This window comes from Heliconius melpomene, chromosome 2 (assembly GCF_056956725.1).
Source record: "Heliconius melpomene rosina isolate 202511_hmr_F chromosome 2, ASM5695672v1, whole genome shotgun sequence".
NCBI classification, from domain to species: domain Eukaryota; kingdom Metazoa; phylum Arthropoda; class Insecta; order Lepidoptera; family Nymphalidae; genus Heliconius; species Heliconius melpomene.
This window is the reverse complement of record NC_140390.1, coordinates 7,896,201-7,910,762: the sequence shown is the minus strand read 5'-3', so window position 1 is coordinate 7,910,762 and position 14,562 is coordinate 7,896,201. Positions and strand designations below refer to the sequence as shown.

Here is a 14,562-nt window from a genome sequence, read left to right as displayed (position 1 = left end):
AATGTATTCTCTTTTCTACCCAAAGGTTGCCTGGAAGAGATCGCTCTCTTAGCGATAAGGCCGCCAATTGTACTGTTCTATGTATTAAATACATGTATATGTGTCTTTTCTATGGTACAATAAAGAGTATTTTGTTTTGTTTGTTTGTTTGTTTGTGGTAACAAAACGTTTCGTTGAGTTTCGTCACTCAACACGCGATGTCTTCAGATCTCGGTCTTCAGAATTCGGCGGAAAGCGGAGTGTCTTAGCGGAACATTATTTTCCCAGATACCCTCTGCCTACCCTGCTGCAGTATACAGCCTATAAAAAATCCTAGGCGTATTTCATCCAGTGGCTTTGTTCTACGGTTGCGTTAGTTAGTGAACGAATTTAAACTAAAAATTGGAAAAATGAGAAGAGAAAAGCTAACGTTTCACGTCAATATTTAATTGTGATCGATCCGCTATTTCGCAATACATATTTTTTTGCGAACCCTGCTCTTGTTAAATATTGAAATAGTATAAAGTGATATTTTTATGAAATAGACTGAAAATAACCGTTTTTTGCCAACAACGTTTATAGATAGGATTTTTTTAAAACTTTGAATATGATGAGAATAAAAAAATATAAACTATCTTTTATAATTTTTAGCTTCACCCTATGCATATAGTAGTATAGGTAGCGCGGTCCTAGTGTTAAGGTACTTTGTTCCTTTTTTTTAGGGCAATATAAATAGTGTAGGGGTAGAAAAAAAAGTAGAGAACGTAAAAGCATGTTTATTATCAATTTTAAAAGTATTTAATGTATAAATTAAGACCACTTTCACTCTCTCTCTCTTTCACCAGAGACTCTACGCAAAATGGGGAACAGAGATCCTTAAAACTAGGTTCCTACTACTTCCTTTTTAATTAAGTATTTCCTAAATTACCTTAGGTATACTGCGCGGCCCTCAACTTCCGTGACGTGATGACGGCGATGGGACGTGTCACTGTGGACGCAGTGGCCCGCGGTCGTCTCGCCCAGGAGTGCGTGCAAGGGTTCGAAATTGTTGGTAGGACGCAAAAGTAAGTATTGTTTTATTTTCTAAAATTCTATCATTGTTTTGGCGTCAATTTTATGATTTTTATACAACTGATTTTTTTTATGTTATTAATCGAAACAGTATACTTTAGTCGCTTTTTTTAATTTAAAAAGTTTAAAAGAGTAGGGATTGGGAACCTAGTTTTAAGACACTTTATTCCCCAATTTTCGCCCAATATTGATATATGTTGTGTTGAGGGGACTCAACGCCACGTTATGCATTATTTAATTTTTATATAAAATAGTTTTGAAATTTATGTGCAGGACAATCTTTACCCAAATCAGTACAGCTGTTTTTAAAATTAATTTTAAGATAATATGAAGCTTTCATAATAAATAATAATTAATAATTAATTTACAAAATATATATAAACGTATCATTGTTTGAAATAGGTAGAAAGATATGCATATTATTATCCAAATTGTCCATTCAAAGATATCAACACCGAAATCAATTCTCAGATAAATGTATTGTCGTACTGTTGATTCAGATATCACAGTTTTAATTTATATATCGTCGGTTATTTTTAATCTGTGTTGCTTTTATTCGTATTTAAGTTTAAAATAACAATAAAAATGTATTTGGATTATTAAAACACTAAAAGCATTGTCGCTATTATAATTTAGATATCTTATATTTAGGTTTCTAATTAGAAGTTAATCGTAATTTACATTATATTTATTATAAGAAAAAAGTAAAAAGAAGTTTTAAATCACATATTTTTATTAAAAAAAAATTTTTGCTATAAGGACAATTTTTTTTTGTCTGTTTGTTTATTTGTATACGTACATCATCCGAATTACTGGACGGATTTGAATGAAACTTTTTTGTTGCGATTTGAAGAACTACACCTAATATAAAACTGTAGTGCTCTAACAAAATTAAAAGAAACTAAATACGTCCTTATCAAAACAGTCTCACCTTCACAAAAATACAAGAATTGAATTTGTGTTCCTAGTGGTTCCAGAGTAATGGCCATGGTCAGGAACAGTGGCATGGCGAACATGGTAGAGGGAGACAGAGCTCTCACATGGGGCATCCCTGACGAATGGACCTTCGAAGAAGCAGCTTCCGTACCGGTTGCCTATGGAACTGTTTATTATGCCTTAGTAAGTTTTTGATTAAGCACAATCAGAATTAGATCTATTAAAAAAAGATACATATTGCCACCTTTCACTAACTATTTGTAAAACAACTTTTATTAATTAGATTTATACGGATAAGATTTAGCAAAATTATACTTCTAGGTCATGGTGGGGCAAATCCGCCGTGGTGAGTCCATCCTAATCCACGCTGGTTCCGGAGGGGTAGGACAGGCGGCCATCAACGTCGCCCTTCACAACGGCTGCGAAGTGTTTACAACTGTTGGTACTCCAGAGAAGCGGGCATTCATCAAAAAACTCTTCCCTCAACTTAAGGGTAAGTTTTTGTAATGTACCAAGTCTCGTCCGTCCGTTAGTAACAGAAGAGTGTAATATACATTTAAGAAAAGTATTATCTGAAGCTCAGGATATACCAGCAAAGGTTTTTACAATTTGGGGTTACTTTGCTGTTTTTCTTTAAAGTAACATTAAAATATAAAAGTGCCCTATATGTCTTTTTTTTATTATTTTGATCATTTTTCAACAGACAGCCATATTGGAAATTCTCGTGACACTTCCTTTGAGGACATGATCAGAAAAGAGACCAACGGAAAGGGAGTGGACCTGGTTCTGAACTCCCTGTCAGACGAAAAATTACAGGTGAGTTCAAAATCGAAATTAGCAACTGAATATAGCACCATGATTCCCTCTCAGCGACTGTATCGTAGCTTCTCGGTATACCATGCAAATAGCATGGTAGGGTGAAAGTTCTGCCGAATTCTTAAGGCATTGCGTGTTGAGTGACTCAGATCTCCACTTTCCCTTGCCTCTCCACTCTTGCGAACTCTACCCTGCTGAACGGGATAAAACGTGAAGATGCTTAAGTACCTTAGTACATAGTAAATTTTGTATTGAGAATTTTAAAATATATTGCCTTATGTTTATATTATTTCGCAGGTATTGGTTATTTCACAGTAGATAACTTGTTTTAGTCTTTTAAGTGTTTTTGTTAGGAAATATGAAGCTTTTTGTTTCGAGTTCTGTAATTTGCATATTTAAATATTGTTAGTTAATATTCTCTCTCAAATAAAAAAATTAAAATATATAATATATCTTAATAAAAGTATAATATTATCATAGTTTTTTTATCCATGTTGGACTTAGAATGTCACATAAGTACCTTACGTTTCCATTCAAACTAAACGTGTGTACAGAATTCAGTTCAATCGAGTGAAGATATCTGTTTCAAAATAGAATTGGAAGATTACACTTGAACAAATTTAAATAAAAGTAAATTGCAAGTGAAATAAAAGCTTGTAAATAAGGCCGCGGGGCCGTCGTGCACAGACATGGCCTCAGACTGTAAATATGGCAGTTGTGATTCTCACTCCAAGGAATAATTTATTTTCATTTCATCGCTCCAGTACAAGGCAAAGCACGGCGTTGAACACCTCTTAACATACAACATCTCAAGTGTTTAACACTAGGTTCCCTTTTCTTTATGTGGAATAGACGCTAAAAAATATTATATTATGTATTTCTTTCCATCAGAAATTAAATATTTCCGCCACTCTACACGCAATTCCTCCAGAGTTCGGTAGAAAGTGGGGAACGGAGTGTCTTAACACTAGGTTTTCTCTGCCTACCCTGCTGTGTGCGGGATACATCGTGAAGCTGATTTTTGATTTCTTTCCTTCAGGCTTCAGTCCGTTGTCTTGGCTACCGCGGTCGGTTCCTCGAGATCGGTAAATTCGACATCAGCAACAACACTCCCATCGGCATGTACTTCTTCCTGAAGGAGACCTCCTTCCACGGCATTATGTTGGACTACATATTCGACCTGAGCTACGAGTTCAGAAGGGTATTAATTTTGTATAATTTTAAAAGTTATATTAATTTAAAAATTATTATAAAAATAGAGAATTTTATTCATAATTTGGCAAGTCCATCTCCAATTTGCATATTCCGTTACTAATTTAGAGATATTATGATGAGATTGAAAATTGAAACTTACCTGGAGAGCGAATATATTAAATAACTTCAATTTCTTAATTATTGATACATATGGATAAGAGGTCGTCATGGCGCAGTTAATAGAAAAAAGTCGAAATGAAAACACTATTGGTGTGGGTTCGATTCCCTTTTAAATAACTGCAACTAATTAACTAACCCAATTAGGTTCTATCTACCCTCTATATATAATCTATTATAAATGTCATATTTTATTTAATTTAAACAGAGTCTCCAAGACCTCCTCCTCTCGGGCATTGAAAGTGGTGCAGTTCGACCTCTTACTTACTGCACCTTCGGAAAAGATCAGGTGGAGGCTGCCTTCAGATACATGGCTGCTGGAAAACATATTGGAAAGGTAATAATAATATAATAAAGACATAAGAAAGATAATAAGATAATAATTATAATATAATAATAGTAAAATATATATAATATATAATTAACATTTTTTAATTTCATTATTTTAGATTTAATCTACTAAAAAAATATTGATTTAGGAGCTAAAGTCACAGTCAAAGTTAACTTAAATAAATTTTATTTGTAAGCTTGGAGCTTGTTTACTTTATAATAAAAATATAAAAATGAGGCCAGTCAAGGCCAGGCCAGGCCATTGGTACAAACAGTATGTGGGTTCGATTCCAAGTCGAGGAAAAACCCAGTCAGACTAAAACGACTGCCAAAATGTAACTAGTATTAAAAATTTATCTGTATCTATATCTTTTAGGTAATTATAAAGATACGTGAAGAAGAACGCTCCAACCGTCCTGTAATTGCTGCTAGCTCGCCAGTGACGGCTCTGCCAAGGTAATATATTTCTTACATCAATACTTATTTAGAGTTCGACAGGTTATGGGTTCGATTCTAACTTGAGCAAATGAAATATTTAATATTTTTCATTGCGTGGAATTCGTATGTTGAGTGGCGGAATTCAACGCCGCGCTTTGCCTCGACACCAGAGCGAAGAAATGAATATATAAACTTCAATAAATTTCTTTTCCTCGAGTGGGGATCGAACCCACAATTAGTCGATTTTGCAGCACACTATGTGTCCTTGTGTCCTTGGTTGGCCTTCTCTCTCTCTCCTTATTTAATTTAAAATATTTTTTAATTTTCCTCTGTCAATAGGTACATGTGCAGCGAGGAACTGGTATACATAGTGGTGGGAGGTCTCGGTGGTTTCGGTCTTGAACTGGCCGACTGGCTCATACTGAGAGGTGCCAGGAAAGTACTCTTAACTTCAAGAAAGGGCATCTCTAATGGATACCAAGCATCTAGGATAAAGTGAGTTATAATTTGAATTATATAAATATATATATGTTTATGTAAGTTTATATATGTTATTTATTCTTATTATGTAAAATAACGTTCCGTTGTACGCTAACAAAAGATTATTTTCTCTATTCTTACTAAGGTGGCATATTTTTTATTATAGTTGAATACAATTTAATAGTTTAAAAGAGACGTGGCTAAAATAAAAATTTATATGAAATTTCAATTTCAATAAGCTTATATAGAACGAATAAAAGCACTTAGCATAATAAAGGGATGCTCTTCCACAGTGGGCTTTAAAATCGATCGTTTAGCTATTGTAAGTGACGAATGAACGATTCTTTTCAAAATGGTAAAAATATTATATATGAAATTTATTTATTTTTCTCACGATATTAAAAATATATTTTTTCTCACGATTTCTCACGCGACGGTTCTGGATTCGATCTCCACTTGGTGGAATGGATTTATTTTTATTAATTAAAAGCTTGGCGTTCAGTACCACTATACAAAGCGCAATGCTTCAAAAAATCATTGAAAGTAGAAGAACGGAGTGTTTTAACATTAGGGAAGTAACTAACAGAGGGAACCTAGTGTTAAAACATTCTGTTCCCCCATTTTCAGTGAATTTTAGAAGCATTGCGTCTTGTGTAGTGGATCACGTATACGTAGTGTGAAGCTTAAAAAAGAAATTGGGTGCACTTGTAGCTATATTATTGTTTGACCCGCAGTCATACGAAGCTTAGGTGATAACATAACAGTATGGTATCATCAAGCTGGTCTGATGATGGAGCCAGGAATCAGTCTGAATAATGGAACTATTCAGAATAAAACACTTTATACAAACATACAATTTATTATTTTCCTCTATATGTATTTTTATAATGATTTTAATTATTTTCTATAGAGCTTGGACCGGATACGAAGCTAAAGTAGAAATCTCCACTCACGATATCACAACTGAAGAGGGATGTGAAGCAATGCTCAAAATGGCCAACTCGATGGGACAAGTGGAAGCGATATTCAACTTGGCTGTCGTCCTCAAGGATTCCATTTTCCAAAACCAGACACCCGAAACGTTCAGAACGTCGTTCGCGCCTAAAGCTCAGGCCACAATGAACTTGGATAAACTTTCCAGGAAACTTTGTCCAAAATTGAAGTAAGTTTATATAAATTACGTTTAATAACTTTAAATAATAATAAACTTTATTTTTGACTTTTAGTCCATTAAAAGTCAAAAATAAAGTTTAGTCATCCAAAGAAATTAATAGATCTCATACTTATTTAAAGGGACTTCGTGATATTCTCCTCTGTATCCTGCGGTCGTGGTAATGCAGGACAGACGAACTACGGTTTCTCCAACTCAGTGATGGAAAGAATCTGTGAATGGAGGAAGCAGCTTGGTCTCCCAGCACTTGCCGTTCAATGGGGAGCTGTTGGCGATGTGAGTATTTAGATTTAGTGTTTCTCGGCGAGTGTCGGTTCGATCCCATTACAGGGTAGAGTCATTTTCATTTTCACATTTAATTTTTGGTGACAGGAAAAGGGGCGGCGGGCTTATTTGAGTTCCACCTTGGTGACATATGAAAATTGTGAGGAAAGTGTGGCACGGAGTGTCTTAACTCTAGGTTTCTCTGCCTTCCCTGCTATGAGGGATAGAGCGTGAAACTATTTAATAATAACACGCTGTATCCCTAAAAAAAGTCCGTTTAAAAAAAATATTTTAATTAAAATCTATTTTTACATTGAATAAAGCTGAAATTCTTTCACATTAACGCATTTTTTTTCGCATTTCACTCGGTAGTGTTTATATTGAAACTATAACACATAAGAAACAAAACAAATGCCCACATAAAGTAATTTAAATTGTATTATTTTGTTGAAGTTGTGAATTTTCACAATATTATGTTCCATTGACGCGGGAGCTACCGGCTATTTTGAAACTTGATCGTTTTCTCCATTTTAATTATAACTTTAGAAGTTATGATTACTATTAAATCTTGGCATAATAACTGAATGCAATGAAACGGATAGGGCTGTATTTGTAAACCGATATAAACTCTGAGATTGATCTTGAGAGCGATTTCAGAGCTGAGATGCAACTTCCAAGCGTTTCTTCATTATATTATATACTTGAAGACATGTCCGCCATATTTACTTTGCCACTTACAGTTCCTGAGAATAGCGCATTCAAATAAATAAACTCTCCAGCTTTATAATATCTTTTTTCTAAAATAGATTTTTATTAAATAATTTATTATATTTACATGTAACTACTAGTTTTGTAACTATTCGATTAAAACGTCACTGTGATTGATCACGCCGTCGATGGCTCAAGTTTGTGAATTGATCGGGCGCACGCTCGCGCAGTTCCTTAGAAAATGAGTTTATTTTAAAAGGTATATAATAAACCTTTTTAAATTTTCTTTTAACAATATGCCAAAAACACTTCTATGAGTATTTATTAAAAAACCTTTTGAATTTCTAGTCGAATCTAAAGACGACCAGACAAAAGTTGGTTAGACTTACGACGTCATACTGTCCATTTATTTAGTGTTACTGCAACTGTCAAATTTAATATAGCAATTTTTAAGAGAAAGCGAAAATTAATAAAAATATGAATGTTCGTACTCGCACTTGGGCATTTCCAGGGTGAGAAGCTCGAGGTGGTGCTGGAATTTGCCACTCAAGTGTAGGTTTAATGGACCTTTTTAAAATGTCCAAGCTCCTTCCTCTATGTAACCAGCTTTAAACCATCTATATTTAAAATATGACACTTAATATATCGGAATATACCATCCATTCTTTACAATTGTATTTTCTGTTTAAACAGGTCGGTCTAGTAGCAGATATGCAAGACGAGGACGTTCAACTAGAAATCGGTGGTACCCTCCAACAGAGAATCTCATCATGCTTGCTGTCTTTGGACAAGTTCTTAAAGCAGGACGCAGTGATCGTATCATCTATTGTAGTTGCTGAGAAGAAGGCTGGAGGGTCCGGTTGTGGAAGTATTGTAGATGCCGTAGCTCAGATTATGGGTAAATTTTCCTCTTATCACATGGTATGTAGAAGGAACCTGGTGTCAGAATACTCCGTTTCCCAGGTACTGCCCTATTTTTGAGACATTGCGGGCTGAGTGGTGAAGCCTAACACAGCTTTGTTTTGTTACCAGAACGAAAATGGAAATAATTTATTTCCCCAAGTGAGGTGATGAGTGACTCGCAAAAACTATCAGACTGATTTTGATGAAACTTAGCAATGCTGGATGGCTTATAAATCAGAATCATAAGAGATAAATAATAATTTGTCCATATTTCATATAATAAAAGAAAATATAAAATATATACAAGTCTCATAATATTTTCATCCACATTATTTTTAATACTACTTAACTGTACTTAGTAAAGTAAGAAATATTTACTGAATAAGTCGGCTTAGCTTTAAATAAATGAGATCGTTTTTCGGATCAACTGAGTCTTAGCAATATATTTATTATAATTGCAAAGTAGTTTTGCACACTATACAATAAAATGTTTGACACAAATGAACTTCTACGATATTCAACATAAAAGAATACTAGCAACCCAAAATGATGCTTCGCCTGCCTTAACTTATTTCTATGCTATATCCAAATAATACAAAATCTTTACATGAATTTTTGTCTATGTATTATAAGGAATTTAGAAAAAAATCATCTAAATCCGTTCAGTTTTTGCGTGAAAGTAGACCAAATTTCCATCCTTACGAGCTTTTACAGTAATAATATTAGTAGGAGGTAGAACATCCTTTTAAGTTTGGTTTTTGTCTTATTATTGAAATATAATAATTTGCCTGAGGTGATATCGAAATCACAACCATCAGTCATGTCGTCGTTGTTAATGCCTTAAATAATGAAGAGAGAGATAGACAGAGAGAGAGAGAGAGAGAGAGAGACAGAGAGAGACAGAATTTTAAATAAATAGAAATTGATAAGTGTGGTATTGAATTTGATAATACTTTTTTTAGTTACTGTCTTTATTTAGATGCGAGTATTTTATTTAAATAGTGCCTAATATAAGAAAATTTACAACGAAATCAGGTATCAAGGACCTGAAGACGGTGTCACAGCAAGTATCGCTCGCTGAGTTGGGTATGGACAGTATGATGGCGGTGGAAATTAAGCAGACCTTGGAACGGGAATTCGAAATATTCCTCACTGCTCAGGATATTAGGACTTTGACTTTCGCCAGGTAAGTTCATATTATGAGTGATGATTCAACTTAATGTTATTTCTATTGCACATGTTAGTAAGGAATAGACAGACAGTTCAAAGAATCTGTTTAACACGCTAATCTCAGGAACTACTGGAACTGCTGGAACTTCGATGGAAAGAAATATTTTTTTGTTGGACAATCAACGAGATTATCGTACCATACCACTGGTAAGTTAGTGAAAGCTACATCCAATATATAATTTTAAATTATTGTACAGATTAGTAGAGCTGACTGCTCAGCGTGAAGCCGCAGCGTCTACATCAGCCGCTCCTCGCCAAGTAGACGAATCAGCTGGTCTTCGGGTCCTTATTCGCAACTACGGTGATGAGTCTCTGGCTTCTGAGCCCTTCATTTACATGCCTACTATGGTCAGCGATGGTTCTGAGGTAATATTTTTTTTCAGTTTCACGCTCTATCCTGCATTTAGCAGGGTAGGTCGAGGGAAACTAGTGGTAAGACTCTCCGTTCCCCACTTTTCGGCAAATTTTTGAGGCGTTGCATGACTAGCGGCACTTAACGCCCTTTGTCTTGTTACCAGAGCGAAGAAATGAAAATATTGATAATGTATAGATAATTTATTTTAATGGGAATTGAATCCACAAATGTTACGCTTAGGATTACACACTTATGCTCCTGCACCACAACGACTTTTTTTCAGTAAAAATGTCTCATTCATATATTTACATGTCGACGAAAAGTAGATTTGTGAGAATGGAGACTTACACTTGAACTAGGATTCCCTTCTGTATTTCAAGCCGGGCTTCTCATGTGATATTGACGCAAGATAGTAAAAGAAACAAAAATAACGTTTGCTAAAGTATAATATTCTAATGAATACAATGACAATATCCTTTCTTTATTTATACTGTGGAGAAAGTATCATCATCATCACCATCATGATCATCATCCCCATCAGCCTACTCTCTTCCAGTACTGAACACGAGTCTCTCCAACTTAGGATAAAGATAATAGAGCTTTATTTTTATACACTCTTAGAAAATATATTAAATTGGGAAAAATTAAACCAAAACATACTTTTTCCAGACGGACGTATCAGTACACGAAAATGAAGTGGTGATGTTCGTGTTGCCTGGTATAGAAGGATGTGCCGCCGTGATGGCACCACTCTGTCGTCGTCTCAAGCTGAAGGTGTGCGTGTTACAGCTAGGATTGGAGCGCGACGACATCAACAGCCTGGTGGAGAAATTGCACAGGGTAATTTAAATATTATTTGTATCTAGTGAATGTATAATACGTCATTCAGTTTTTATGTAGAAATTTTTTTTTAGCTTCAACCATCTATGTAGCACAGGGTTAAGACGATTCGCTCTCAACTTTCACGTCTTTCGTTGAGTGACTGTTCTAAACACCGCTCTTTGTCTTGGTATAAAATTCCACACTTTTTTTTTTAATGAAATTAATTCGTGCCCTAGTTTTATTAAAACTCGCAATTGACCGATTTTTTTTATATTCTAGCATTGTCATCAGCCCTTGATAAGTATGCAAAATTTAAAAAAAAATAATTGTTAAAATAGGTTTGGATGCAATATGTTATTGATAAAAGATTTTATTTATAGATTTTTGTTAATTTTAAGCTATACCATTAGATAATTTGACTTTTGTTTTTAGACCGTCAAAACGAGACTGAGCCCTGGAAGTCCTTACGTTCTACTTGGATACAGTTTTGGTTGTCTGCCAATGCTGAAACTGGCGAAGATATTGGAACGTGAAGGTAAGAACTCATTTACTATACAAGAAAAATCCTTTTCGGTAGGGGACCTAGCGTTGGGACACTCCGTTCCCCACTTTTCGTAGAATTTTGTTGTTGTTGGCTTTACGTGTTGTGTGGCGGAGCAAAACGCCGCGCTTTGTCTCGACACCAGAGCGAAGAAATTAAAATATTAAATATTTCATTTCTTCGAGTGGGAATCGAATCCAAAACCTGTTATGTTGACAGTCTCATGCTTGTACCCCTGTGTAATGATTAGCTTTTTTTAAATTAACAATAATTCCTAATAACAATCAATTTTAAGGTCACAACGGGCAACTATTTTGCCTTGATGGAAGTCCAGATTTCCTCTCCGGTCTCCTAAGCATGGTGGTATCAACTAAGAACGAGAAGCTGATGCAGAACAGTCTCCTGTGCCACACCATCGACGTGGTGGCTCCCAACAACGAAGTCACTAAGGAACTCATGAATAAACTGGCTGACATCGATTCTTATGAGGATAGGATCCAGTGTGCCATTGATGTAAGGTTTTCTAGCTTCATGCTGTATCCCTCATATAGCGAGGTGGTCAGACGGAACCTAGTTGTTAAAACACTTCTTTCCCCATTTTCTGCCGAATATTGCCTATTGAATAGTTGAATTCCATATAGCGTTCTGTTTTATTACTAGAGCGGACAAATTAATAATTTAAATATTTAATAACTCACTCCCCCGACTGGGAATCGAATTCACAAACGTCACGTTTACAGTCCAACGCTGAGCTGCTGTGACACGACGTCCTCTTATATTTTTTATAATTTTATTTAACTTTTACATAAAAAAATATTCTATTATTTTTGTTTAGGTTATTTAATAGAAAATTTCAAATTGTTATTTCACTTACAGGCATGTCCAGTCCAAAACGTGTATAGCAACCATTTCATTGGTGCCATAGCCACCGCCAGCTTCGACCGCCTCCAAATGGTTCTTAACCAAGGTGAAATAGTCAAAGTTAAGGCCCCAATTACCCTTCTACGTCCCAAAGAAACACCACCATTCATGATTATAGAAGAAAACTACGGTCTTGACAAATTCACTGATGGACCGGTTACAGTTCATCTGTTAGAGGGCAACCATGTTAGTATAATAGAAAATAAGGATTGTGCTAATATTATTAACAGAATAATCTCAGAGCAAGACAGTGATAAAGGTTCCCATATCGTCACCGATATGGTTGAAAAACAACGATCGATTCAGATTTAATTGAAATGTTTTATTCGATTTATTTAACTAAAGTGGGAAATAATTTATTGGAAATGTTTTTAGTAATAGTAATTAATTTGTGCGATTGTTTTTGTTGTTTTATTTGAATGTTGATTACGAAACATAAGTGGGGAAAACAATTTTGGGGTAATTTATTGTTTTAGATTATTTTATTGTAATTATTTATACGTTAAATTAGTGGCTTCTTAATGTTATTTTTATTGATATTGATAATTTTATAGGACCCTCTATGTAAGTTTTTCTTTATTTAGTTGTAAGTTTAAATACCAGTACCGAATAAAATATTCATGACTTTTAATATGTATTCTAAAGGTGTCTTTTTATTGTTATATTTAAATATTTAATTTCTAGATGGCAATGTTTGATTGATAATTTTGTATGTAATGGTATAATTAATGGGTCTTGAAAATAAAGAATATATTTTTAATTTTTTTTTAATGCATTTTATTTATAACTATCTACTTTATAATTTGTATTTTTTTACGGATGTGTAACGTATTGTTTAATAATTACATATGTAATTTATTTTTATTTATATTTTTCAAATTATTTTCTTATTCATGTTTTTCCTGTTCGTCATGTGTTTGATTCCCATACGGGGGGAATGAATTATTATTAATTCATATTTTCTTAACTTTAAGTTAAGTACGTAAAAGATTTTCTTGTCTTAACACTAGGTCCTACCTCTGTACCTACCCTGCTTTATGTGGATACAGTGTAAAAAATATATTAGTTTTCTAAACAATTTAGTATTACAGAGTGGCCTGTACAATATTATTTAAATTTCTACTTCGCTATCAAATTGAAATAGTAATTTTATTCACAAGGAAACTTAACTACAAAATCAATGTTCTATTTCCAACGCCATTATCGCTACTACTATGAACTTTAGAGCTAACTTAATATTATGAAGTTCTTTTTGTAAATAAATTCTTAATATTTAGCTATTGAAAAAAAGTAACAACTATTTTAATATTTCTTAGATAATGTGTATTTTTTTCGCCGAATTCTGTGAGCCATTACGTGTTGAGTGGTAGAACTTAACGCCGCGCTCTGCCTCGTTATCAAAGCAAAATAAATAATAATGCTAAATTGCCCCCTACTATTTTAGCCTATTATTTTTCTAAAATTTATTATATGTTTATTTCTTTTATTAGCTGCACGCTATATCTCACAAAAAGAATAGTATGCAGAGAGAACCTAAAGTAAGAAAACTATTCCACATTATTTGTCCCAATTAGGGACTTTGCGTGTTGAGTGTCTTAAAAGTTATAACTTATTTAAACCAGTTGACTTTGCCAAATCATTATATAAAGATAGCAAACGGCATTTTGGCAACTAAATGGTTGTAAATGTATATAGTCGATCGCAATTTGCTGACCACTAGGCAACGTTCACGACTCCAAAATGATTCATATAATGTCAGTCATCTATTTGTCATTGTGAAGGATTATGTGAGCTATTAATTGCCTAAATAATAATAATAATAATAAAAAAGCCTTTATTAACAATCTAAATAATCATAATACAGAGTTTTTTTTTATATTGACACAGGTAAAAATTGTTTTGCCTTAGCACAGGCCTCCCCCAAAGCCTTCCACATGTTCCTGTCGTAGTTTTTCTTTATCCACAATGTACCCGTAGCTAATACCGGTAGTCTTGACTACCGGTAATAATAATTACCGGTAGTCAAGCAAAAATAAACATCAATTACCTAAATACAGTAATTTAATTAATACAATGAGGCTGTAGACGTGGTGGGTTTGAGCTCGATTTCCACTCGAGGTAGTTAAATATTTAATTTTTTTATTTCTTCGCTCTGTTGTGGAAGCAAAGCGGGTGGGAAGTAGAGTCAGGCTCCCTCTGCCTACCCAGTTACATGCGGGATGCATA

General features: G+C 34.2%; 1 protein-coding gene across 1 annotated transcript in view; it reads left to right on the top strand.

Moving 5' to 3' along the window:
• The window catches only part of LOC146540704 (fatty acid synthase-like), a 38,037-nt gene extending 24,977 nt beyond the window's left edge, over window positions 1–13,060 (top strand). The window contains exons 25-41 of the mRNA XM_085200379.1: window positions 913–1,043; window positions 2,019–2,169; window positions 2,308–2,479; window positions 2,690–2,802; window positions 3,842–4,003; window positions 4,382–4,510; window positions 4,880–4,959; window positions 5,281–5,436; window positions 6,332–6,583; window positions 6,715–6,868; window positions 8,258–8,462; window positions 9,503–9,653; window positions 9,895–10,063; window positions 10,722–10,892; window positions 11,307–11,409; window positions 11,711–11,928; window positions 12,292–13,060. Of these exons, the coding sequence (XP_085056505.1) occupies window positions 913–1,043; window positions 2,019–2,169; window positions 2,308–2,479; window positions 2,690–2,802; window positions 3,842–4,003; window positions 4,382–4,510; window positions 4,880–4,959; window positions 5,281–5,436; window positions 6,332–6,583; window positions 6,715–6,868; window positions 8,258–8,462; window positions 9,503–9,653; window positions 9,895–10,063; window positions 10,722–10,892; window positions 11,307–11,409; window positions 11,711–11,928; window positions 12,292–12,648 (2,874 nt within the window). The 3' untranslated portion in view covers window positions 12,649–13,060. The remainder of the gene's footprint in view (window positions 1–912; window positions 1,044–2,018; window positions 2,170–2,307; window positions 2,480–2,689; window positions 2,803–3,841; window positions 4,004–4,381; window positions 4,511–4,879; window positions 4,960–5,280; window positions 5,437–6,331; window positions 6,584–6,714; window positions 6,869–8,257; window positions 8,463–9,502; window positions 9,654–9,894; window positions 10,064–10,721; window positions 10,893–11,306; window positions 11,410–11,710; window positions 11,929–12,291) is intronic.
• Window positions 13,061–14,562: the final 1,502 nt, after the last annotated feature.